Genomic DNA, 26941 nt, shown 5'->3' with positions numbered 1-26941 from the left:
ATAAATAATACTACTACATGTTACGTACATATTTACACTATACGCATATTCTTTGCGTCTTTCGGTAAAGCCACGTAGATAGAAAAATAATACAAATATCACGACGTTTCGATCGCAACACAAGCAATCGTCATCAGGTGACAAAATGTAGCAGGAGCGCTGCTGAAACAGGATGTTATAAAGGTTTGAGATGGGTGTAGCCCAAGGGTCATAAGCGAAGTGGGCGGGGCTAGAGATGGAATTTGCATGTAAATGTAAGATCGCAGAGCTGATGTACCTCCACGAATACGAAGCTGTAGAGGTGGACATTGTATTGTGAGAGATTAGCATGTCAATGTAAGAAAAACGAAAACCACCGCCACATCGAGGATAACGAGCAACGGTGGCTGTGTTAGTGAGACAACTCAGAGAGTCGAAAATAACTGCTAACATCGGCAGGTAGGATGGAAACATCACAGCTAGTTATGACTTCAACTGGTTAATAACGTCCTTCCAATGATTGCTTTACAGTAACAGGCTCAATGTCTCACTAACACAGCCACCGTTGCTCGTTATCCTCGATGTGGCGGTGGTTTTCGTTTTTCTTAAATTGACATGCTAATCTCTCACAATACAATGGCCATCTCCACAGCTTCGTAGCCGTGGAGGTACATCAGCTCTCCGATCTTACATTTACATGCAAATTCCATCCCTAGCCCCGCCCACTTCACTTATGACCCTTGGGCTACACCCATCTCAAACCTTTATAACATCCTGTTTCAGCAGCGCTCCTGCTACATTTTGTCACCTGATGACGATTGCTTGTGTTGCGATCGAAACGTCGTGATATTTTTTATTATTATTTTTATATCTACGTGGCTTTACCGAAAGACCCAAAGAACATTAATTCCTGCAGTCACGAAAGCTTTAAGTCAAGACGATAAGTATAATTAGTTTTGCTTCCTGTTTTAACCGTGGACTTCACATAGCCAATGATACCACTCATGTCATATGAAACACGTACAGTCTGGATCTCCCCGAATCTCGTATCTGTACTTGGGTTGCCACTTGACACTGTTTTTCAGAATCAGAATCTTTATTTTTACTGGAGGAATCTGATGAGCTATAGTGCTCTTTTTCACAGATCTCCAATAGGGGCAGGCCAGAAAGTTATAACAACAAACAATTCAAAACACATTAGGAGTGCAAAGTCTAAGAAAGTTAAGCAAATCACACAAAAAACTAAACTATTCTATTTTACGAGGGAAAGTCCACTCAGCCACATAGCTCTTTTCCGAAGCGACCTGGCCACACATGATAGCTCAACGAAGTGGCTTATCGTGTGGAAATTTATAGCAGCCAAATAATCAAAATAATCCAAAAGCATGTTCCTAAATGTGAAGGGAAAAATCAGAGGACCCCCGAGAAAAATCCACGCGATCATGGGGAGAACATGCAAAGTCAAAATAAACAGGCGTCAGGGTAGGCATCCAACAACCCCCGACCTCCTGCATATCAGGCGAGGAAATGTGGAAGCCTTCCCGGGAGATTAACCCCCCCCCCCCCCCCTGTTTTTGTTAGTTGCACAATAATACACCACTCAAGATCATGCATTTGCATGCAGTTCCCCCCCTCCCCCCTATTGACATTGGGAGATATTCTTCTTCCCATGATATGTCCCGGTTGTTTTTTCCCCCTTCAAAGGTTGGCAACTCTACTGTGTGCCGAGTCATGAGTGAAACAGGGCGCGACGCGGAGCGGTGAGATGAGACGAGATACATCATCTCTGTAAGCCGTGGGGGTGGGTTTTTTTCCCCCATTCGCAGGGGAGGAAGGCAAAATGGGTTTTTAGAAATTATCTCGCGCCACTTGGAAGCTAAGATGAGCAATTAACGCACGGGCTAATTAAACTGTAAGCGGCTTCTGTAATTCCAAACACGCTTAGTCTTGTTGTTCTTTATTGTAAAGGTGCAGCGCTGCATGGTGTTGCTCTTTACAATGCTGACGGACGGGCGTGCCCGAGTGAGAGTTCTATGACCTCTAAGAGACAACCTCTAGAGAGTATAATATCATGGGAAGATTATTTAGGCCTACTCTTCCACTCCGGCCAGGCGTCCCGGAAGAGGCGGGATTATTCACACTTTATACTCTCTGGTTCTTTCGGTAAAGTCACGGAGATAGAAAAATAAATAAAAAAACACGACGTTTCGGTCGCAACACAAGCGGCCGTCTTCAGGTCACGAAAGCTTAAAATCAAGATAATCTACACTTTATACAACTACAGTACACTGCGATCTGCCGATCGACTGTGGTTTACCAATTTATATTGCTGGGTAGACAAAGGCGGGGATACTTAAGAAACTTGCCCATTGTTTCAATTGCCAACGTCAGGAGATCAAATCGAACGAGTGACCACCGGCTTGCGAGCGCGAGTGTGCTAATCATCACGCCAGACTGTTCATGGTGCTCCAGCAAGTAATGATATGTGGCGCGTATGTCAGTGCCTACGACACGCATTATTAAGGCGACGTCAATCAGTGCGACTCCCCGCGGTCCGTCTTCGATTGTCTACGAACCGTCTGGCACGTTGCGCAATGCGCACGTGAATGGGGGACATTGATGCGTGGGGAGGGGAGCGAGATGGAGTTTGAGAAGGTCAGTGCAATTAAACGGCATCAAATATACGTGGCATGCTGTACAAATAATAATAATCCACGCATGCCACCAGATCAAGCCACCACCATCCAAGGAGTTTCTTCCAATTGGGCTCCGCGAACAAATAATAAACTACAGTATTAAGTTATTAAGGGATGTTGCTTACTGGCGATAAGAACTTGCTAATTGACTGAGTCCCCCCCCCCCCCCACCACGCTGAATACTCAGCCGCCCTTGTGCAGTTTTAGTCACCGCAGTAATTGTTGGCACACATGTTTTGTTCGCACAATTAACGGTGGACGTCGCAGCCTTTCTTCATTCACACAGGGGGTGAGAGCCAGAGTGGAATGCATGCAACGCAAAAGCAGATCGTATCGTTGTTCATCCCTGTGTTTCGTTTCACATTGGTTTCAAGTTTATTTAACATTCACCGTGGCGTGCGTGCCCCTCTGAATCTTAGTACCCCTCGCCCCCCCCCCCCACGCTGCAGGGCTGTTCAATACGTCCAAGTCACGTTTTCAATGAGGGCGAGATTTTTCCCGTGAGCCCCTGAGCCCCAAAGTCGCAACGGCATTGGCTTAGTTGACGTGAGATCCAGACACAATACGCTCCGTGCAATGTGGACTGAGAGAATGGTATATGACGTGCGCCCCGATCATTTGTCTACACCCACGCAGCATCCCTTGGCTGCCTTCCCACAGGACCGAGCTCCCCATTTCTATTTCTCACCACCCCCAAAAAGCCTAAACCCTCTTCCAATGACACTCCGCCGACTCAATTTTCATTCGACCGCAGACTAACTCAATCACATCTCAATTCAACTACAAAAAAACTCTATAGTCTTCAACTTCACTCCACCAACCCAATCTCTGTCAACTTCCACTACACCAAATCAATCACGTCTAAACTCCACGAAAACCAATCCAAATATATATTAACCCGATCTTTCCAACCACCACTCAATTCCACTCCACCAACAAAACCACTTCTCAACTTCACTCCATTCAGCCCATTCACAAAATCTACTGCACCATGAAGATAAACGGGGCAACTTTCCTGTGTGTGATTTCATTGCAGTCTTCAAATGCTGTGCAAAGTCCCACGCCAAACAAAGTTGCACATCATTGACCCATGGTCATCTATGAGGGTCCATGACTGAACATTAAGAATTAATTATGAGGCCCGACCCCTATCCCTCCCTTCTCACCTAGGAGGCCTGGTCCAAGAAGATCATCAGTATATCTAGGGAAGGAACGGGTTTGTTCGGCCGATAATAAAAAAAAATAACCAGGGATGTTGAAATAAATGAGGGTGAACGAAAATAACGAATTCGAGTGGGTTATTTGTCTTCATTAAAGACGGATTCATCAAATTTTCTCATCACACATTTCCTCGTCGTCACCTGCATAAGGAATCGGGCATGTTTAACCAGGTTGTCTTCACGAGCACGTGACACCCAGTCAGCTCGGAGCGCTTGTGACTGGTAGCAAAACCATTTTAAAATGTGGTTGAACCAAGTTGTTTTGTCTCTGAGCAACGTGCAGCTTCGTTTACTCCGTGCTGAGGCCGTGGTAAACACAACAACATGGGCAACGCCAGAATATTGTTGATACCGTGATATTACGGGAACTTTTTGCACTGCTTGTAAAACCCCTCCATCAACAAACCTTTGCTCAAGATGAGGGTGCTTCTTTTCTGCTGTCACGTGGTCTGGAATTCCCTTTGTCTATCCGTACACTCTGCTGATACCACCTGTTCAATGCAAGGGAATTACAACTTTCTTCTACATTGGCACTCTTCTAATCTTAAGAATTGTTTTCATACAATATTCTACCGTAACGTATATAATTCTACCCCCCCCCCCTCTCTCTCTCTCTTTGCTTAGAGTACATTTCTCAAAACTCCACTTCTTATTCAAAATCTCCAGATGTGTATGTACTGTATTCCCTGTGTATGTAAAGCGTATTGAGATGTGGCCTAATTTAGAAGCGTCATAAATACAAACTTCATTGCAAATTGTATTGTTTTACCGGTCAGCTGAGTTCTAGCCTCAGCCGCGGCTATCAGCAGTGGCGATTGGTAGGTGAATCAATCCTCGTCGAGACCCTGGCCGCACCTCACACCTTTGCTCCCAGCCGTCACCAATTGGCGCTGACCAGCGTGCTGAAGTTTTTGTCAAATAACCCATCAGCGGATTGACTCAGAGCGGTAAATCTGTGCAAGTTTAACATTGGTTAAAGGGGACTACAATGCGCATTTGTTTCAGGAATTGCTAATGGATTTTTGCATATATATCCACATATGCTCTGTAATTTTTACACGTTTTTTGTGGTGGTGGTGGTGTTGTTTAAAACGTATGGTTTTCAGTCCCGCACTATTATGATGGGGGGGGGGGGGGGTTTCTCGTCATTTACAAATGTGATTGTTGGTGCAATCGACGGACTGGCGGGGCGTCTCACGTCCGTGTTCTGGTAGGCGGTGACCGCGATGAACTGCGTCTCGGGGAACGTGAAGGTCTGAGCTCGTCCCGGCTGCGTGGCATCCTCCACGCCCTCCTCGTTCACCTCCACCACGTGCAGCCGCGGCTGGTACTTGTGCAGCGACTGCAACACGATCATCTGCGAACAGAAGAATCGCATCCGCGTCCAGGCAGCCGTGGCAGGGAGCACGGGGAGCAGATGTCACGAACGTGTGGAAAACGTAAAAGTGCTGTTGAGTGGCTGGCCACTTTGCGTTTTGGTCCTGTGCTCAGCAACCGTGTCTTTTTATGAAAAAACCCAGTAGAAGCCGGATATAAGCACATCCCTTCAGAGCAAGGCCAGCTGTGCTTATATCAGAATTTGCCGTTTACCTCCCACCACTAGTGTTAATGCAAGCATGCGTTGCTTATAAGAGATGTGTGTGCTTAGCCGATGTAATTCACTATAATTTTTTCGCAGGCAATGGCGTATCGTGGTTGTCTTGAGCCTTGGTGCACGTCAAACTTATTTCGTACGACTGATGTCGATGCAGAGCAACAACTACAAATACTCATTCAGGTGGTCAAGGCAGACGACCGCCACAAGGGCAGTAGAGTGTTATCGCCGTGGTGATGTCTCCTTCGTATTCCGGATCGGGCATCGCGTCGTTATATGTTGCACCTTCCGTTCTGGATGACCGCAATCGGACACTTGGAGAGTTTTTAATTTTATATTTCTACATCATTTATCCGCATTTGTCATGGTTTGTAGGGATGCGGTTTAGGATGCACCATGAGCTTCGTGGAAGATAAAACGCAGGGATCTTCTGCGTTGGGTGTTTTTTTCTCTCAAGGTGTTTGTTTGCGAGTTAAGTTTTCGTGCAAGTAATGGAATGGGACACCCTTTTCAATTCTCCTCCCACCTCCCAGTTCTTCTTAACCGGGTGCCTGGATCCCTCCATCCTGTGGGTCCCGGTGCCGTTTCACTGCTTCCATACTCGATTGCTACGCCACTTACGCAAGGGTGTTCATGGAAGTATAGGGGAAGCAACTTGGGGGCTGGGGATAGGGTAAGCAACTTGGGAGCTGGAGATATGACATTGCAAGACAGTTCTGGTACCGAGACATGCACTGGAGTGGAAACCCAGAGGTCAGCGACGAAGGAGAAGCAAGACCTCGATCCAGTTGGATGTCGACTTAGCAAAAACGACGGCGTATAGCAGAAGGAAGGAAGCGATGGCGAGGCGCGGAGATATCGATGGCACTGCCGGTCATGAAATATTGACCTTGAGTCATTGCCATGTATGGCATTATCATATATAGTATATATGTGTGTGTTGTCATTTATGTACGGGTGTATGATGTATACGTTTAGGCTTGTGAAAGAAAACCAACTAGGCAATACTAAAATACAACATCAGCACTTGCGTTAATGAATATATAATCGTATCAATAAATCAATGACAATTCCTTCAATGAAAGTTAAGTAGTGCATCATTTTTATTCGCATTGACCATTTTGTGGTTTTTCTGTTTGCTCAATTGAATGGTCGCGGACATCCATCGCTGTCCATTTCAGTTGTGATACCTCCTCGTTGCGTGCTTCGCGGGGACAAACGATTGTGCGCCGCGAGTAGGGCTTAGCACAGGCAATGCCGCATACAAACACATCACGGTGTGGATTTACATCGCTTCTAAATGCGACCGCATCTCGATACGCTGTATAACACCGGTGGGCATATTTATTCTAGAGACAAACAGAGGCGGGCGGTCACTTGCAGAGGGGAGAAATGCAGCTCCTGCGACTGGACTTGAACACGGACAGAGTCAAGAGCACGGACGGCTGGGGGAGGAAAGGAGTTCCAGATAATTGGGGTCAGAAAATAATGGGCGACCTCCTACTAAGCGATGGCTGTCTGGGGGACGTAAGTATCGAAAATAGCTCAATTAACTTCAAAAACTCGACGTGAGCAGGAAAAGAGATTCATCCCTTCAATTGCTTCTTCAAGCCGCTGCTGGTGGCCTCCAGGTGATGGGACTCGATAGAGCCCCTCTAAGGAGGGTATTTGGCCTACTCCTCCACGCAAGCCGGACTTGAGTAAAAGACAAAGATTATCCGCGTAAGACGAGGCGCAGACCGACCATCACAATCGGCAACCACCTTCCACGTGTGGAATTCACAGCAGGGACTGGTCGTGCAGGCTGGATTGACACAAGCAACTCACAGGGAGTAGGGTATGTATATGGTAATCAGTCAGTATTCAATAGGCGTTGCATTGGAGACGGGTGATGATTAATTATCAAAAGCATCATTCCAATGTTTTGCTTATGCGCCCACTTAGAGGAAGAAGAGAATCGTCATTGACCTTTTGCCCGACTGGCATTGTTTAGGAATTATATTTGATGACAAATTAAGTGCTATATCTTTGGATGAAAGGGCTATGAAAACATATATTTTTAAATAGCGACGTATTTAGTTAAAGTGAGAAATGCAGTTGTGTGCATGATGAGTATGCACTAGTCACGCCATGGTTAGATCGTATATTTCACTTCGTAGGGAAACGAGGGTATGTATACACCATCATCAAATATAATAGCCATTATTTTTTTGTGTTAATATGATTGTTCGTGTGATTTAGTATATGTGTTAACCACTGCATTTTACCGCATGTTTATTAAAGGCACACGCAAATTTGCACGAGCGACGAAATATGGATCAAAAATCACCTGCGCCAAACCCAACACATCGTTACGAATGTGAATATTATGATAAAAAAAAGTAGAAACGTTAGGATACTGGGGACCGAGATCGATATTTAAACGACACGTGGATCTTTTTCAAGCGAAACATTGCAGATGTGTTGAGAAATAACGGGCACGGTAGCGCAAGATACCACGTCATCGTTTACAAACGAAACTGGTAGACACCACGTTACGTAATCTCTGATGTTTGTATTGCCAAAATCGTGTTCTTTTTTTCTCCCAGAGACCGAGAGGGAATCTCTACCGATCTGCAACATTTTAAAATAAAAATCGCGAACTTGCCATCTGCCCCTCCGATGTGCTCTTGGGTTGTGCCTGAAGAATGTTCAATTCCCGAAGGTGCTCCGAGCACGGTGGAGCGAAACGACGGACACGATGTCGTACGACACCGGCAAAACACATCGCAGATCTGGACGGCACGATGGCGAAGGTGTCCAAGCAGTGTGCTGTTGAAACACATTTAGCCCCAAAAAAAGAATCCACTCGAGTCTCCTACACGAATCCACTATAGCTCTCTGGCCTCCATGTGTATGTGCTCTAAAGAAGAGCCATTGCTCGAAACGTCGCCTCGTGTATCCGTTTTCTTTCAAGGCCACATAGTGTCATTGATGAACGTGTTGAGTTTTCATCTAACAGCCCACCCCCCGCCTAACCTAAGCGGCGTCACGAACACCTCAAAGGCACCCGTGATCGAGACACGCGCTTCGTGATACAATGTGTTTAGTGCCGCTTGCGTGGAGTTCCCGAGGGGTGGATGTCAGCGTAGAGGCTGGCCGCATCATCTGTGTGTGTGTGTAATGGGTAGCGATGGGGCGCACCGTAGGGTCTGGGATGATGCAGCGGGCGGTGCTGGTTGTGGCGTGGGGAGGAGGACAAGGAGAGGGTTAGGGGTGGGAGGTAGTGGTTTACTTATCAGAGTGGGGGTGGGTTCGCAGGCGCGATTACAAGTCCGTAAACCCGTTTCTCACCACGCTCCGTTTCGCTTCGGCTGGCGCCTTTCTCACCCCTGTGCGGCAATGGATCGGTCCCAATTAAATAACTCCCCCCCCCCACTCTCCCCCCGCTAACCACTCCTCCCACCCCACCCCAGCCATCCCCCTAACACGCACACACACACACGCGTGGAATCACATCGCTACACTCCGCAAAGCCACGCGTGGATGCACGCGTGCGGGATTTAGACCGCGAGCTTGCGAAGCTGCCAATCTTCGATGGGCTCGGGGGGTGGAGGGGGGGCAATGATGCAGGTCCAGATGTCTGTGTAGCAGGTGCAGTGGGTGAGTCAGGTACATTAACGGTGCTACGACAGTTCGACGTAGTGAGCGAGTTAGGTAGGGCAGGTGTATGTTGTAGAGCATGGAGGTGATGGGGTGATGTGATGTATGCAGGAGCCGCGTTACGTCAGTTCGCTCTAAGTAGGCGCGTTAGCATGTGATGTATTATAGGTGAGGTAGGTGCATTTATTATGAGTATTAGCCTGCTATGTATGTTAAGGTAGGTACGTTTGTTTGTTAGATGTGTTCGATACGTGTATTAGTCTGCCAGGAATGTGTGCTCGTCCATTTTGTGTAGAAGATGGACTTTGAGGTGTGTTCGTCACTTTATGGTGTCAGGGGGCTTCAGGTATGGTGTGCCCGCCTCTGTTTGTGTATTAGAGGCACAGGGAACCACAGAGAAGCGGGAAGGCAGCCAGAACCGGGGCCAACAATTGTCCAAGCTCTGTGATCCTATACTGGGATGTTTGAGCAACTCCAGTAGTCAACGTTTCATACTATGTGAGAGGAAACCGGAGCACCCGGAGAAACTCCACGCGTGTGAGGGGGGCAACCCTTGTCTTGTACAGATGGAAACAGATGGAGATTCATCCACTTGCTGTACTGCCATTTTCCGACGAGCCAGGCTATGGCGACCTCTGTGCCTCTACGGTATCGGAGGTTTCACGACATCTGCGTGAACCACCGAACCTCGCTGCTGCCTCCACATTGCTGGATCAGGAGGCCACGTGTAGCATAACGACCACCGTCGTAAATATGTCCCGCCACACGTACGTGAGTCGAGCTCTGCGGGTGGTGTGAGAGGTCTCTTGGCCCGCAGAGTTTCTGTGTGTGTGTGTCTGTCCGGTGCGGTGCGTTGCGTGCGCGCACCTGTCCCGTGTTGTTGGTGCCGCCCTTGTTGTTGGTGAGCTTCAGCTTTCCAAAAGAGATTTCCTGGCGCATCCAGTGCGCGCCCGTGTTGGGCGAGTCTGGATGGAGGTACATGCGGTTCCCTGCAACACACGGCAGAACCCGTCTGCTTTGAAGGCATCCCGAGCGAGCAAAATAAAAACACGATCACCAAATACGAACGTCGTCGCTCACTTTGTCCGACTCTGCCGATGAGCCTCGTGAAGGTGGAAACCGTGTATAGATATTTTTTCCTGGTCAAGTAAATGATGCTGGGAATAAAACAAAACGACACTCCCTCGAGATGGCCGGGATGGTGGACTAAAACGTAACATTGCATCTCAGAATCAGAATTTGTATTTATACTGGAGGAATCCGATGAGCTAGAAAGCTCTTTTTCACTAATGTCCAGTGGGGGCGAGTCAGAACGTCACAACAACACATTTTTTTTAGAAACAAATAATAATCTACAATAATTCATCGCGTCTATGTGTGTTGTTGTTATAAGGCAACGGTGGGACAATGGGTCGCGCAAAGCGCCACGAATCCGACTATCTAGCTTCAATTTACAACCAATGACAACATCAGTGATAAGTGCCATCTCAGCACCAGGGAGACCAAGACAGTCAGAGGTTCCGCGGTGATGCCACACCACCCACCCCGTGTCTGCGCTCGATCTGCCCTTACAACTCGATCCGCTTAACAGCATTTGCCCCGGCAACGTCAGCCCGTAACGGAAGGACCTTTGCCTCTGTACGTATATGTGTATATATACGTATATGTGTATACGTATATATGCATATATCGCTGTGCGCACGGTAAGTGATACCGATGTCATACTTTAATGCGACAGCTATAGACCAATACTTATAACGCCACTCAGTAGGTGTCACTCGCGCCAGCTTGTCTCATTTGCTGCCGTGAGAATGTCATTATTACTGCGCGATGAGATGCGATGGGCAATCGCTCCGGCCATGCGCGGTGAGTGCAGTATGCAAACAAAGACAAAGATCTCCCTTATAGCCTACAACAGACCGTTGGGGCAAGTGCTGTTAGCGAGCACCTATGAAGGTCGGAACGGGACACGGAGGGGGTGGGTGGTCAGCACCACGCCCGACCGCCTTTGTCTCCCCAGTGGCGATGTTTACACACCGCATTTGAGGCTGAGTCGACCTAGGGGAAGCCCAGGAATGGTTCAGATAATCGTCACTGGTGTTGGCCGTGAGAGGGAATCGAACTGGGGTGTCGAAGAATTCGTAGCGCAGCGCACTAACCACTACACTACCGCTCCCCAAAACACATCAGTCGTCAGGGGGCAAATGCTGTTAGCGAGCATCTATTAAGGCCGGATCGGCTCACGACGATAGTAGCGTGGTCATCACCGAGTCAGACTGCTTTTGTCCCACGCAGAGATGATGATTGCTCACCGCATCAGGTACTCGTTTAAGGTTGAGTCGACCTAGTGGAGGTTTAGATACCGCGTGCCATTGATGTTAACTACTGTGTCCGAAAACGCTAGAATCGCGTGTTTAATGGATTTACTCAGAGTGTACAAACACGTGTTCACACACACACTCACGCACGCACGCACACGCTCACGTACATGTACCGTAGACACACGTGCCCTGCACAGACACACGTGCCCTGAACATACACACGACAGACACAACTCCCCGTATGGCCCTTGAGACTGTTGGGGAACACCTTTCTTCGGACGTACGTGGCGAAGCCAGCTCCACGCCCGCTCGTCTTTGTTTCCCCAGTGATTACGTTTACGCACCGCGTGCTCGCGAAGCGTGAGATCGGTTCAATTCACGCGTGCCGCTGGTGTCATCCGTGACCGGGAATAGAACCCAGGCGGGCGGGCTCTAAGTGCATTCCGTCTCGTATACACACACATACACACAAAGTACAAACACAGACCTGTACACAAATACACATTCGCAAGAACACCTTACAGCACGTATAGATGTACAACCCTCACTCGCTCCCACGTATGCGTACGGGCACACAGGTTCAAAGACATACACACACACACACATTCACCGTCACACACAAAGAAACAGATCACCCACGTAGCCTTTCACAGGCTGTGGGACAAGTGGTGTTGGCGAGCACCTATGAACGGGGTGGTGTGGCCAGAACGATGTCGGGCCGCCTTTGTCTCCCCGGCGCTGATGTTTACGCGCCGCACCATGCCGAGCGGATCTAGGGGAGGTCCAGGACGGGTTCAAGATATTCGCCAGACCAAATGTTGCCTGCGAGCGGGAATCGCCGCGTTCGAAATAGCAGTGCGCTAACCACTGCGCCACAGCTCCCTTGCGTTGCCGTAGAACGACCGCCGTTCGCCACGAAAGCGGCGGGTGATGTCCCTACGACGCTCGTGCCAGGCTAGGTGCGCTTCGAGTGCCACGCAAACGCTAAAACACGCACGATCCCTTTAATGCTCTCCAACACACACAGGACACGCATTTCCCGGCTAGCCTGAACAGACGTTTAGGTGCAAGTGACGTTGGCGCGCACCAGGCACGCAATTGAGGCTGAGTCGACCTCGTGGAGGCTTAGGACCCGTTCAGATAATCGTCACCGATGTTGACCGTGAGCGGGAAGCGAATTCGGGTCGCCGGCTTCGTAGCGCAACGGGCGAACTGCTACACGACCGCTCCCCTATAGACAGAAGTACAAAGACAAAGATCCCCCCCGTAGCGCCTTAGCAGACTGTTGGGGCAAGTGCTGTTAGCGAGCACCTATGACGGCCGGAATGGCACACGAGGGAGTGGGTGGTCAGCATCACGCCCAGACAAACACACACCTCGTCACAGTCGCACTCCGACGTACGCTCCCAACAACATCAATCTCAATTCGCCTCCACGTTGTTGCTGCTGTTGCTGCTGCTGTTGCTGAAGCGACTGCGACGTTTGTGCCAGGCTAGGTGCAGGTGATACAGACACACACGCGCGCGCGCGCACACTCACCCTGCACGTTGGTGTCCGCCTTGCCGCAGGGCACCCACTTGCCGCCCTGGAAGCGCCAGTGGTTGGGGTCTGCAAGAACGACGTCCACGAAGATGTTGTAGTGCGCCGTGGGGTCGAGGCCGGACACGGTGAAGCTCAAGAAGGGGAACATTCGCCTGCGGGGAAGCGGAGAGACCCCATATCACTCACTCAGCTACATTCGCAAACACCACTCACACCCCCCACTCAGCTACATTCACTAACACCACTCACATCGCTCACTCAGTTACATTCACAAACACCACTCACATCCCTCGCTCAGCTACATTCACAGACACCACTCACATCCCCCACTCAGCTACATTCATATATACCACTCATATCGCTCACTCAGCTACATTCACAGACACCACTCACATCCCCCACTCAGCTAGATTCACATACACCACTCACATCCCCCGTTCAGCTACATTCATATATACCACTCATATCGCTCACTCAGCTACATTCACATACACCACTCACATCGCTCACTCAGCTACATTCATATATACCACTCATATCGCTCACTCAGCTACATTCACATACACCACTCACATCGCTCGCTCAGCTACATTCATATATACCACTCATATCGCTCGCTCAGCTACATTCACATACACCACTCACATCGCTCACTCAGCTACATTCACTAACACCACTCACATCTCCCACTCAGCTACATTCACAGACACCACTCACATCTCCCACTCAGCTACATTCACAGACACCACTCACATCCCTCGCTCAGCTACATTCACAAACACCACTCACATCTCACTCAGCTACATTCACAAACACCACTCACATCCCCCGCTCAGCTACATTCACAGACACCACTCACATCCCTCGCTCAGCTACATTCACATACACCACTCACATCCCTCGCTCAGCTACATTCACAAACACCACTCACATCCCCCACTCAGCTACATTCACAAACACCACTCACATCCCAACTCAGCTACATTCACAAACACCACTCACATCCCCCGCTCAGCTACATTCACAAACACCACTCACATCCCTCACTCAGCTACATTCACAAACACCACTCACATCCCTCACTCAGCTACATTCACTAACACCACTCACATCCCTCGCTCAGCTACATTCACAGACACCACTCACATCCCTCGCTCAGCTACATTCACAAACACCACTCACATCCCTCACTCAGCTACATTCACAGACACCACTCACATCCCAACTCAGCTACATTCACAAACACCACTCACATCCCCCGCTCAGCTACATTCACAGACACCACTCACATCCCCCACTCAGCTACATTCACAAACACCACTCACATCCCCACTCAGCTACATTCACTAACACCACTCACATCCCAACTCAGCTACATTCACATACACCACTCACATCCCCACTCAGCTACATTCACAAACACCACTCACATCCCCACTCAGCTACATTCAGAAACACCACTCACATCCCTCACTCAGCTACATTAACATACACCACTCACATCCCCCACTCAGCTACATTCACAAACACCACTCACATCCCCACTCAGCTACATTCACAAACACCACTCACATCCCAACTCAGCTACATTCACAAACACCACTCACATCCCCCGCTCAGCTACATTCACAAACACCACTCACATCTCTCACTCAGCTACATTCACAAACACCACTCACATCCCTCACTCAGCTACATTCACTAACACCACTCACATCCCTCGCTCAGCTACATTCACAGACACCACTCACATCCCTCGCTCAGCTACATTCACAAACACCACTCACATCCCTCACTCAGCTACATTCACTAACACCACTCACATCCCTCGCTCAGCTACATTCACATACACCACTCACATCCCTCACTCAGCTACATTCACAAACACCACTCACATCCCCCACTCAGCTACATTCACAAACACCACTCACATCCCCCACTCAGCTACATTCACAAACACCACTCACATCCCTCACTCAGCTACATTCACATACACCACTCACATCCCCACTCAGCTACATTCACAAACACCACTCACATCCCCACTCAGCTACATTCACTAACACCACTCACATCCCTCACTCAGCTACATTAACATACACCACTCACATCCCCCACTCAGCTACATTCACAAACACCACTCACATCCCCACTCAGCTACATTCACAAACACCACTCACATCCCTCACTCAGCTACATTAACATACACCACTCACATCCCCACTCAGCTACATTCACAAACACCACTCACATCCCCCACTCAGCTACATTCACTAACACTACTCACATCCCCCACTCAGCTACATTCACTAACACCACTCACATCCCCACTCAGCTACATTCACAAACACCACTCACATCCCCCACTCAGCTACATTCATATACACCACTCACATCCCCACTCAGCTACATTCACTAACACTACTCACATCCCCCACTCAGCTACATTCACATACACCACTCACATCCCCACTCAGCTACATTCACATACACCACTCACATCCCCCACTCAGCTACATTCACATACACCACTCACATCCCCACTCAGCTACATTCACAAACACCACTCACATCCCCCACTCAGCTACATTCACTAACACCACTCACTTCCCCACTCAGCTACATTCACAAACACCACTCACATCACCCACTCAGCTACATTCACAAACAACACTCACATCCCCACTCAGCTACATTCACAGACACCACTCACATCCCTCACTCAGCTACATTCACTAACACCACTCACATCCCCCACTCAGCTACATTCACTAACACCACTCACATCCCCCACTCAGCTACATTAACATACACCACTCACATCCCCACTCAGCTACATTCACAAACACCACTCACACCCCCCACTCAGCTACATTCACATACACCACTCACATCCCCACTCAGCTACATTCACAAACACCACTCACACCCCCCACTCAGCTACATTCACAAACACCACTCACATCCCCACTCAGCTACATTCACAAACACCACTCACATTCCCCGCTCAGCTACATTCACTAACACCACTCACATCGCTCACTCAGCTACATTCACAAACACCACTCACATCCCACTCAGCTACATTCACTAACACCACTCACATCCCTCACTCAGCTACATTCACAAACACCACTCACATCCCACTCAGCTACATTCACATACACCACTCACATCCCCACTCAGCTACATTCACATACACCACTCATATCGCTCGCTCAGCTACATTCACATACACCACTCACATCCCCACTCAGCTACATTCACAAACACCACTCACACCCCCCACTCATCTACATTCACAAACACCACTCACATCCCAACTCAGCTACATTCACAAACACCACTCACATCCCCCGCTCAGCTACATTCACTAACACCACTCACATCCCTCACTCAACTACATTCACAAACACCACTCACATCCCACTCAGCTACATTCACTAACACCACTCACATCCCTCACTCAGCTACATTCACAAACACCACTCACATCCCACTCAGCTACATTCACATACACCACTCACATCCCCACTCAGCTACATTCACATACACCACTCATATCGCTCTCTCAGCTACATTCACAGACACCACTCACATCCCTCGCTCAGCTACATTCACAAACACCACTCACATCCCCACTCAGCTACATTCACAGACACCACTCACATCCCAACTCAGCTACATTCACAAACACCACTCACATCCCCCGCTCAGCTACATTCACAGACACCACTCACATCCTTCACTCAGCTACATTCACAAACACCACTCACATCCCCACTCAGCTACATTCACTAACACCACTCACATCCCAACTCAGCTACATTCACAAACACCACTCACATCCCCCGCTCAGCTACATTCACAGACACCACTCACATCCCTCACTCAGCTACATTCACAAACACCACTCACATCCCACTCAGCTACATTCACATACACCACTCACATCCCTCACTCAGCTACATTCACAAACACCACTCACATCCCCCACTCAGCTACATTCACAAACACCACTCACATCCCCCACTCAGCTACATTCACATACACCACTCACATCCCCACTCAGCTACATTCACATACACCACTCACATCCCCACTCAGCTACATTCACAAACACCACTCACATCCCACTCAGCTACATTCACATACACCACTCACATCCCTCACTCAGCTACATTAACATACACCACTCACATCCCTCACTCAGCTACATTCACAAACACCACTCACATCCCTCACTCAGCTACATTCACAAACACCACTCACATTCCCCACTCAGCTACATTCACAGACACCACTCACATCCCCCACTCAGCTACAATAACATACACCACTCACATCCCACGCTCAGCTCCATTCACAAACACCACTCACATCCCTCGCTCAGCTACATTCATATACACCACTCACATCCCCACTCAGCTACATTCACAGACACACCACCACTCAGCTACATTCACATACACCACTCACATCCCCCACTCAGCTACAGACACCACTCACATCCCCACTCAGCTACATTCACAGACACCACTCACACCCCCCACTCAGCTACATTCACAAACACCACTCACATCCCCACTCAGCTACATTCACAAACACCACTCACATCCCCCGCTCAGCTACATTCACTAACACCACTCACATCCCTCACTCAGCTACATTCACAAACACCACTCACATCCCACTCAGCTACATTCACTAACACCACTCACATCCCTCACTCAGCTACATTCACAAACACCACTCACATCCCCACTCAGCTACATTCACAAACACCACTCACATCCCGCTCAGCTACATTCACATACACCACTCACATCCCTCACTCAGCTACATTAACATACACCACTCACATCCCTCACTCAGCTACATTCACAAACACCACTCACATCCCTCACTCAGCTACATTCACAAACACCACTCACATTCCCCACTCAGCTACATTCACAGACACCACTCACATCCCCCACTCAGCTACATTAACATACACCACTCACATCCCTCGCTCAGCTCCATTCACAAACACCACTCACATCCCTCGCTCAGCTACATTCATATACACCACTCACATCCCCACTCAGCTACATTCACAGACACACCACCACTCAGCTACATTCACATACACCACTCACATCCCCCACTCAGCTACAGACACCACTCACATCCCCACTCAGCTACATTCACAGACACATTACCACTCAGCTACATTCACATACACCACTCACATCCCTCGCTCAGCTACATTCACAGACACATCACCACTCAGCTACAGACACCACTCACATCACCGCTCATCTTGCACTCACGGACGTGCACAGCCCCGCTGAGCTCCGCTCACGAACACTCGCGCACGCCATCCTGCCCCTGTGTAAGACCGTAACCCCCGTCGTGGGAGATCTGCCCGCTTTCTGTCGGCTTCGTCGTCAGACTCCGCGGGAGGCAAGTTACTTGGTTCACCGATGGTGGGACCCGTTTACTGTCTGCGTGTGACCTACAGCGACGATGGGGAAACTTCATGCCGATCCAATCCCTTGGGACCAAGAGAGCGACAACTCGGATGTGCATGTGCGCTACGTTGAGGACGACACGGTGGCGAGATGTTGACTACCTCGCCTGGTTTACAGGAGGTTCGTGGGTTCGATACCGACCCTGGCGCCTGCTGCTGTGTATTTGGAGTTTGCGTGTCTCTCTCCCCGTAGTCGCGTGGATTCTACTCCGAGTCCTCAGGTCTTTGCCTCCACATTTAGAAAGATGCGGTTTGAGAGTGTTTGGCCACGATGCATTTCCACGCGATAAACCACTCCGCTTCGTTGAGCTGTCATCTGTGGACAGGTCGCTTGTGTAAAAAAAAAATAGCTCCGTGGCTCAGGGGGCCTTTATCCGATCAAATAAAGATTGATTTCGCGCCCTGACAGAACATGCACAGAATGTACATCAGGCAGCCTGCACGATCGATCGACTGCATTTAAAGACCGTGTTGTATTCTGCATACGAGCAATTGAAGGATGGCGCAGGGAGGAGGCCTTTAGTCCAGCAGTGGATTGACAGTGGGGTTGTTAATCGTGGGTATGTGTTGACACACACGTGTGTGTTGACATCCACGTGTGTGTTGACATCCACGTGTCTGCTGTGGGAAACGTGGTCACACGCACATTGACGTACGGCGTGGCCCAGATGTCTTGTGACCCCCATTTAATCTTCTGAAAACTCATCATTTTTAAAGGAATGTTTATTTGAAACAGAAATGAATATGCAAATGGAACACATGGCAGGGGGTCAATGAATTGGGAGTCACACAACATCTGGATCACCCCGCAACTGTGCATATCGCCAGCCTCTAGTCTCCCTGCACATGCGCACGTGTGAATTGCGCATTACATGTAGCGGACTGGCCGTCAGGCGACAGACCACCGCTACCGCGTGCATTGTTTAGACACGACACAGAGACAGAGCGAGAGAGACACGAGACACGCGTAGCCTTGACAGGCTTGTTGGGCCAAGTGCTGTTAACGAGCACCTATGAAGGCCGACACGGCGCGCGATGGGGTGGGTGGCCTGCATCACCACGCGCGGACGCATTTGTCTCCCTAGTGGCGATGTTTGCACATCACACCAGGTACTCAATTTGAGGCTGAGTCGACCTAGAGAGAGAGAGAGACACACACACGCCTGAAATCCCTGCTCATGTAACGCGCTTTGAATAGGCATAAAAAACGTAGATTTGAAGCTTTCGTGACTGCAAGGATTCATACTCTTAGGTTTTTTCGGTAAAGTCACGTAGGTAAAAATAAACAAATAATAAAATAATAATAGAAATAAAATAATAAATCACGCCCGAAACGTCGTGATTTATTATTTTATTTCTATTATTATTTTATTTTTTATTAATTTTTACCTACGTGACTTTACCGAAAAAACCTAAGAGTATACAAAACGTGTTCGACCATGTCACCATTGCAATGTTCATCATTCACCGTGCGAACGAAGCTCTTTAAATCATAACCAGCATCATCGTCGTGATGAATCCACAGTTGGATGAAAGCCTCACGAAGCAGTCGCGGCGAGAGAAAAAAAGCGATCAATGTTAAGTGAGTTACAGGCCACGTGGTAGTAATTGCGTGCGTGTCGGCCGCAGCGCGCGACGCAACGACGATGCTGATCGTGATGACGCTGAGCAAATATCGCGTCGTGAAATGAGGCTGGAAGGCACCGCACGCACGCGCCAGTACACGCACGTGCTTCCGTTGCGCATTCGCATATCGAGCATTTGATTTATGGACGACGTTTCCATTAATTACGTAAAAAAATAATTATTTCGGAGTTTTCTGTCAATCCACTGCTGGATGAAGCCCTACTTTTCTCTGTGTCAGTCACGAACAAACTTTGCCGCGCTGCTCAGCGCGGATTGGTAAAGGAGGGAGGGTTGCCCGCTACGGGTTTAGATATAACTTGGCAAGGATGTTAGCCGTGGCCGGGAATCTAACTCTGGTGGACAAAGGAAATAATAAAATAATAAAAATAAAACATAATAAAATACAATTCTCACGACGTTTCGGCCACAACGCAAGCAGCCGTCCTCAGGTGAAGAACAGGGCTGTCGGAAAAACAGCGTCTGACCTGTTCTTCACCTGAGGACGGCTGCTTACGTTGTGGCCGAAACGTCGTGAGAATTGTATTTTATTATGTTTTATTTTTATTATTTTATTATTTCCCTTCTACGTGACTTTACCGAAAGAACCAAGAAGATGAATCCCTGCAGTCACGAAAGCTTTAAATCGAAAAAAAAAAATCTGGTGGACAATTTCGGTGCGCAAAGCGCCAAACACTGCGCCACGACTCTTCAAATTCCTTGAGACGATTGCATTCAATGTAAACTTAATTTACCTGTACAAAATGTGCATATATGTGTACACATAAGTACGTGCGTTGGGGGATTGTGATCACACACACACACAGGCAGAATGTAATCCTACATTAGACCACTGCCCGTTACAAGTTCTGAGCGCAATCACAATTATTATTCTCATCATTTATAAGCAAACAGTTTGTTGCTGTTGCGTTGGCAGCGATGCACAAGCACGGTTAGCAACAAATAAAACGAATTCGTCAATAACACTGTGGACTTTAAATACAATTACATTTTCATAGGCAACGTTTCGGGCGATAGCCCTTCTTCATAGCACATTAACGGTGTTCTCTGAAGAAACTATGTGACGTTGATGTGCTATGAATTCGGGCCATTGACCGAAACATCGCCTATTTTATATTTTTTTATTTCAAGAACGTGTTATTTACGAATGTAATTCTGTTATATATAAGCGCGGTCGGATTTACGAATTTAAACCAAACCAGTGTTACGTCTATAGGACGCGGTGCTCATATATATAGATATATATGACACTATATAGATAAGACCATAATAAAAATGCGTTGTCTATACATTTCAATGCGTTTTGTTGTTGTTGTTGATATCGTGCTGCGGTACAGATCTCATTACGAATCGGAATGTATGGCGTACAAAGCGATATGTTAAATACGGCGTCAGTAAAATCGCCTCCACGCAGAGATGTGGTGATAGTCTCACTGCGGCTGAAGATGCGAACGTCATTTTAACTATTACACCAACCATTCGGCAATATACACCAGAGGGCTGACCCGCTGCTCAACGATTTGTGAATTCGTTTGTTTGTTTTGATGATGGTGATAAAAATGCAGTAATGTACGTCCCTGCAGTTACATTCCGTGGTGAAGTATGGTCGAACAAAACACGACTGACACTTCATTGGGGGGTCGGCTTCACCTAAACAGCGAATTGACCGAGGGCTGTATATGAGTTGTAGTTTATTATCGTACTTATGATTTACATTCGTGTATAGAGGTCGACATTAGGCTATCGCTTCACTTCGCGTTCAAAGTCTCCGCCTTTCACCTCTTCACGCGATACCTTCACGAACATGATGATTCGGTTCGTTTTCCCCATTCAATAACAACAACAGCAACAACTACACAACCACAGTATGTACTCGACTGTAAGCATTGAAAGAAATAAAAAGTAATCTGTATTTGTTTTTTTTTAATAACACCGACCTCGTTATCAATCGATTCGTAAAGTGACGGAGAGAGAGAGAGCAGTGCGCTCACGCGCGCAAAAATCGCGCCTCGTAGTTAGCCCGTGCGAGTGAGTGTGTGGGTGAGGCGTGCAGGTGACTGTGTGGGTGTGCAGGTGAGTGTGTGGGTGAGGCGTGCAGGTGTGTGTGCAGGTGTGTGTGGGGTGCAGGTGAGTTTCTGGGTGAGTGTGTGGGTGAGGCGTGCAGGTGAGTGTGTGGGTGAGTGTGTGGGTGAGGCGTGCAGGTGAGCGTCTGGGTGAGTGTGTGGGTGAGTGTGTGGGTGAGTGTGTGGGTGAGGCGTGCAGGTGAGTGTGTGGATGAGTGTGTGGGTGAGTGTGCAGGTGAGTGTGTGGGTGTGTGTACAGGTGAGTGTGCAGGTGAGTGCGTGTGTGAGGCGTGCAGGTGAGTGTGTGGATGAGGCGTGCAGGTGAGTGTCTGGGTGAGTGTGTGGGTGAGTGTGCAGGTGAGTGTGTGGGTGTGTGTACAGGTGAGTGTGCAGGTGAGTACGTGTGTGAGGCGTGCAGGTGAGTGTGTGGATGAGGCGTGCAGGTGAGTGTCTGGGTGAGTGTGTGGGTGAGTGTGCAGGTGAGTGTGTGGGTGTGTGTACAGGTGAGTGTGCAGGTGAGTGTGTGTGTGTGAGGCGTGCAGGTGAGTGTGTGGATGAGGCGTGCAGGTGAGTGTGTGGGTGAGTGTGTGGGTGAGTGTGTGGGTGAGAGTGTCGGTGAATGTGTGGATGAGTGTGCAGGTGAGTGTGTGGGTGAGGTGTGCAGGTGAGTGTGTGGGTGAGTGTGCAGGTGAGTGTGTGGGTGTGGCGTGCAGGTTAGTGTGTGGGTGCAGATGAATGTGTGGGTGCAGGTGTGTGGGTGCAGGTGAGTGTGTGGGTGAGGCGTGCAGGTGAGTGTGTGGGTCAGGCGTGCAGGTGAGTGTGTGGGTGAGTGTGCAGGTGAGTGTGTGGGTGAGTGTGTAGGTGAGTGTGTGGGTGAGTGTGTGGGTGAGTGTGCAGATGAATGTGTGGGTGAGGCGTGCAGGTGAGTGTGTAGGTGAGGCGTGCAGGTGAGTGTGTGGATGTGTGTGCAGGTGAGTGTGCAGGTGAGGTGTGTAGGTAAGTGTGCGGGTGAGTGTGTGGGTGTGTGTGCAGGTGAGTGTGTGGGTCAGGTGTGCAGGTGAGTGTGTGGGTGAGTGTGCAGGTGAGTGTGCAGGTGAGGTGTGTAGGTAAGTGTGCGGGTGAGTGTGTGGGTGTGTGTGCAGGTGAGTGGATGTGTGTGCAGGTGAGTGTGCAGGTGAGGCAGGTGAGTGTATGGGTGAGGCGTGCAGGTAAGTGTGTGGGTGAGGCGTGCAGGTGAGTGTGTGTGTGTGTCTGTGTGGGGAGCTGTAGTGTCGCCGTTAGCGCGCTGCGCTACTGAACCCGGCGACCCGAGTTCGATTCCCGCTCACGGCGAACACCAGTGACGATTATCTGAACCGGTCCTGGGCCCTCCCCTAGGTTGACTCAGCCTCAAAAAGGCACACGGTGCGATGTGTAAACATCATCACTGGGGAGACAAAGGCGGTCGGGCGTGGTTGCTAGCCATCCATCACCTCCTCGTGTGCCGTTCCGGCATTCATAGGTGCTCGCTAACAGCACTTGCCCCAACAGTCTGTTCAGGCTGTACGGGGGGTATTTGTCTGTGTGGGTGAGTGAGTGGAGATGCGCGGAATTTTGATGAAATAGCGTAGACCCCGACCTCCGGGCTGTGTTTTCACGTACGATCAAAATATGTTTTAACCATACGCCTAATAGCTTTGCAGACCAATATCATCCAAACAGCGTTGGTTTTGTACAGTACATGATTTAATTGATGTTTAACGTCGTCCATTGTCTCAATTGCAAAGGGATACGCCGGTAACTGGCGTTAAAGTAGGAGGCAGTACTTCCAACTTTGTACAATTAATTTGACATCAGGATGAATAAATAAAAACCCGACAGACTAAGGCCAATTGTGCGGCGCGCAGTGGTCATCTCTTGAGAATCACGACAGCATCGACTCCTTGACGACCACATGACACCGAACGGCGAGCCCTGTGTCATCGCCGCCGCAGAGGCATTCTTACTGCGCCGCCGTATCGGGAATCGAACCGTGACGTGTTTGCTTCGAGGTGAGCGCTGGGGGCTTTTGTTGTTGTTGTTGTTTAAAGTAGAGACCAAGAGAGAATGTCAGCGGCAGGTATGAGTAGCGGGAGTCGTTGCGAGTAGCGTGATACAAATGAGCCTATTAATATCACACACAAGATGTATGCTTGTTGAACTTCTTTCGCACCGTACGTATCCAACCGTGCTAATCGGATGTGCGAAATCTTACAGTTTCTCATTCTTTTGATAAAATAAACGGGACACACCTCTGCCGATGAGACCCACAAAAGTCTAAACCAGCCCTAGTGGGTTTTTTTCCCCCAGCTTCAACAACATTCTGTTGTAAAACATTGCCTCGGAAGGCTGATATGCTGATAAGCCATTATATAATTTTGATTTTAATGTTATAATATAACGTGTCTGTTAAAATATACAAACATTGTCTCACGAAATGGTATATATAATAAAAACATATTCGATAGGCGAGTTGAATAATATTAGTTTATAAATGTCTACCTTACACAGATAGACATAGAGGTTTCCTCCACTAAGATGCACGAACAACTTAACGTGAATATCTTGCACTCACACAACGCGTAAATATAAAACCGTACATACCGTATGAATATACACACATACGCGCGCACGGACGACATGTAACACTCGCCTACCCGCTGTAGATAAACAGCGCACGTGCGTATGCATGCATGCAATGTCGCAGGTGCCCAGAGTTTATTGCCCCATACTCACCGTTATATTAATCATACGAGTACAATAGTAATCATCAGCCATGATCAATCCACTGCTCGATGACCGACCCCCCTCCCCACTCACCCTCCCTCTCTCCCCGAAACGTTGAAATCAGCTCGTGTGTAGATGCTAAGGTTGGGATCGCTCCGTCGCAGGATCGCGAGAGGCGCGTAATGAACACGCGCCGCACATCACGGCAAAACGTGCGCGCACGCCTTGTGGTCTCGAACGCGGTTCGAGGACGCGTTGACTACTTTCGTTCACCACTTTCCGATGGGTCGCTAGTCAGACTTGAAGTGGCACGGGAATGGCATCCACATCCACAGCGAGATGTAGATTGGATGCCGTGTGCCGGATGCTGAATTACACATATATACAAACAAAATAAATGTACTCCGGGCAGCCGACCAGAACAGCGCCGACTGGAATTGATCACTGACTGCCTCTGTACACACCGTAAGACTGATTGTGGCGCAATTCTGTAGTAGCGTGACTTTGTTTAAATGGATGGGGGGGGGGGGGGCATTACACAAACTCATAGGGGAGGAGAAGTACCACACGGTCAACGATAAACCAATATTCAACACAAAAAAAGAATTAATTATGATATATGATCGTCTTCTCTCTCATGCATATTGCTCTAGCGCTCAGCCCATGTAGATATACATTGAAAGGCTGCGATGTCGAGCTTGTCTGTTAACTGACTATAAGAATTTTGCGTCGGGGGGAGCTAAAATTTCATTTGGGGAGGGGGGTAGTGTCTGCAGCCGCCTCCCAACCACCAACGCTCCGGGGCTGTGCGGTAGACAGACGGTCACCGGCTTCGCTCGACATCGACTCTGTCGCGCGCTCACCTGCCCTGCTTGGTGATGATCATCTCCGTCTGGTGGCGGTGGAATTTGATCCACAGCGCCCGGTTGCACAGGTACACGTGCGCCTTGCCCGGCACCAGCCCCGCTTGCGGTGGCCCCAGCGAGTAGAAGGAGCCACCCTGGTGGTACCCGTGCGGGTACTGCTGCGGGTAGCTGTACCCGGAGAAGGGCTGTGACGACGACGAAGACGGCGGTGGTGGAGGCGCCAGGAAGGTGCCGTAGGGGCCGCCCGACAGAACCGACTGCGGGCCCATGTAGCGGCCGGGGCTGCCCATGGTGAAGGCGGGCGGCCCCGCCACCTGCTGCCCCACGTATGGGAACATGACCCCCGCGCCTGGCGCAGGGGGAGCCGGAGCCAAGGCGAATCTATCGGAGGTGTCTTCGAACGTGTGTCGCGTGTCGCAGCTGAGATCGCCAAAGAGGAGCGGGACTCTGCCCTGTTGTTGCTGCTGCTGGAAATGATGCTGCTGCTGATGATGCTGATGATGCTGCTGCGCTTCTTCCACCGCCACCACCTCCTTTGGAGCCGCAAACGGGAACGCCCCCGCCTGCGCGCTCATGCCGAGTCCCAGCCTGTGGAGTGAGTCGACTGTGATTGTGTTCGGGGAGGAGCCGGGCTCGTCCCTCCAAGAAAGTTCCACCTCGAGGCCGGGCTGGTGATGTAAGCGCGTCGAGAAAGTGGGAAAACCCGACGCCATGCTCGAGGAGGAGGAGGAGGATGATGAGCAGGGAGCGAAGTAGGCTTGATGTGCCAGCTGCATCCTCGCGAGCGGGGAGGGCAAATGCCCGACTCTGGGCAACTGGGTGGACGATCCGTGCTCTTTCATGCCTCTCCCTCCAGTCACACAGAGGGCAGACAGAGAGAGAGAGAGGGGGGAAAAAAACGCACACACGCGTGCACACACACAGCTAGACAGACACAGGCACGCGTACACACACGCTACTCATATAGCACCACCCTGCTCCATTGGTCAGCTGTCACCTCGCTCCATTACCCTCGGAGCCTCGTGTTACCGGAACTTGGCGGGGGGTGGCCGTGCAGGTTTGGTGGATGCTGCGAGGGTGAGCTCATTGTGAGTCAACCGCGCGGTGCGGCGAC

General features: G+C 49.4%; 1 protein-coding gene across 1 annotated transcript in view; it reads right to left on the bottom strand.

Moving 5' to 3' along the window:
• The window catches only part of TBR1 (T-box brain transcription factor 1), a 39148-nt gene extending 12479 nt beyond the window's left edge, over positions 1–26669 (bottom strand). The window contains exons 1-4 of the mRNA XM_061555084.1: positions 25825–26669; positions 12992–13146; positions 9999–10120; positions 5094–5252 (exon numbers count right to left, since the gene is read on the bottom strand). Coding sequence (XP_061411068.1) covers positions 5094–5252; positions 9999–10120; positions 12992–13146; positions 25825–26669 — 1281 coding nt within the window. The remainder of the gene's footprint in view (positions 1–5093; positions 5253–9998; positions 10121–12991; positions 13147–25824) is intronic.
• Positions 26670–26941: the final 272 nt, after the last annotated feature.

The sequence above is a fragment of the Lethenteron reissneri genome, chromosome 20 (assembly GCF_015708825.2).
Source record: "Lethenteron reissneri isolate LAM-NWPU_2019-01 chromosome 20, ASM1570882v1, whole genome shotgun sequence".
Classification (NCBI taxonomy): domain Eukaryota; kingdom Metazoa; phylum Chordata; class Hyperoartia; order Petromyzontiformes; family Petromyzontidae; genus Lethenteron; species Lethenteron reissneri.
Note: the sequence above shows the minus strand (reverse complement) of the source record. Positions and strands in the feature narration are given on the sequence as shown.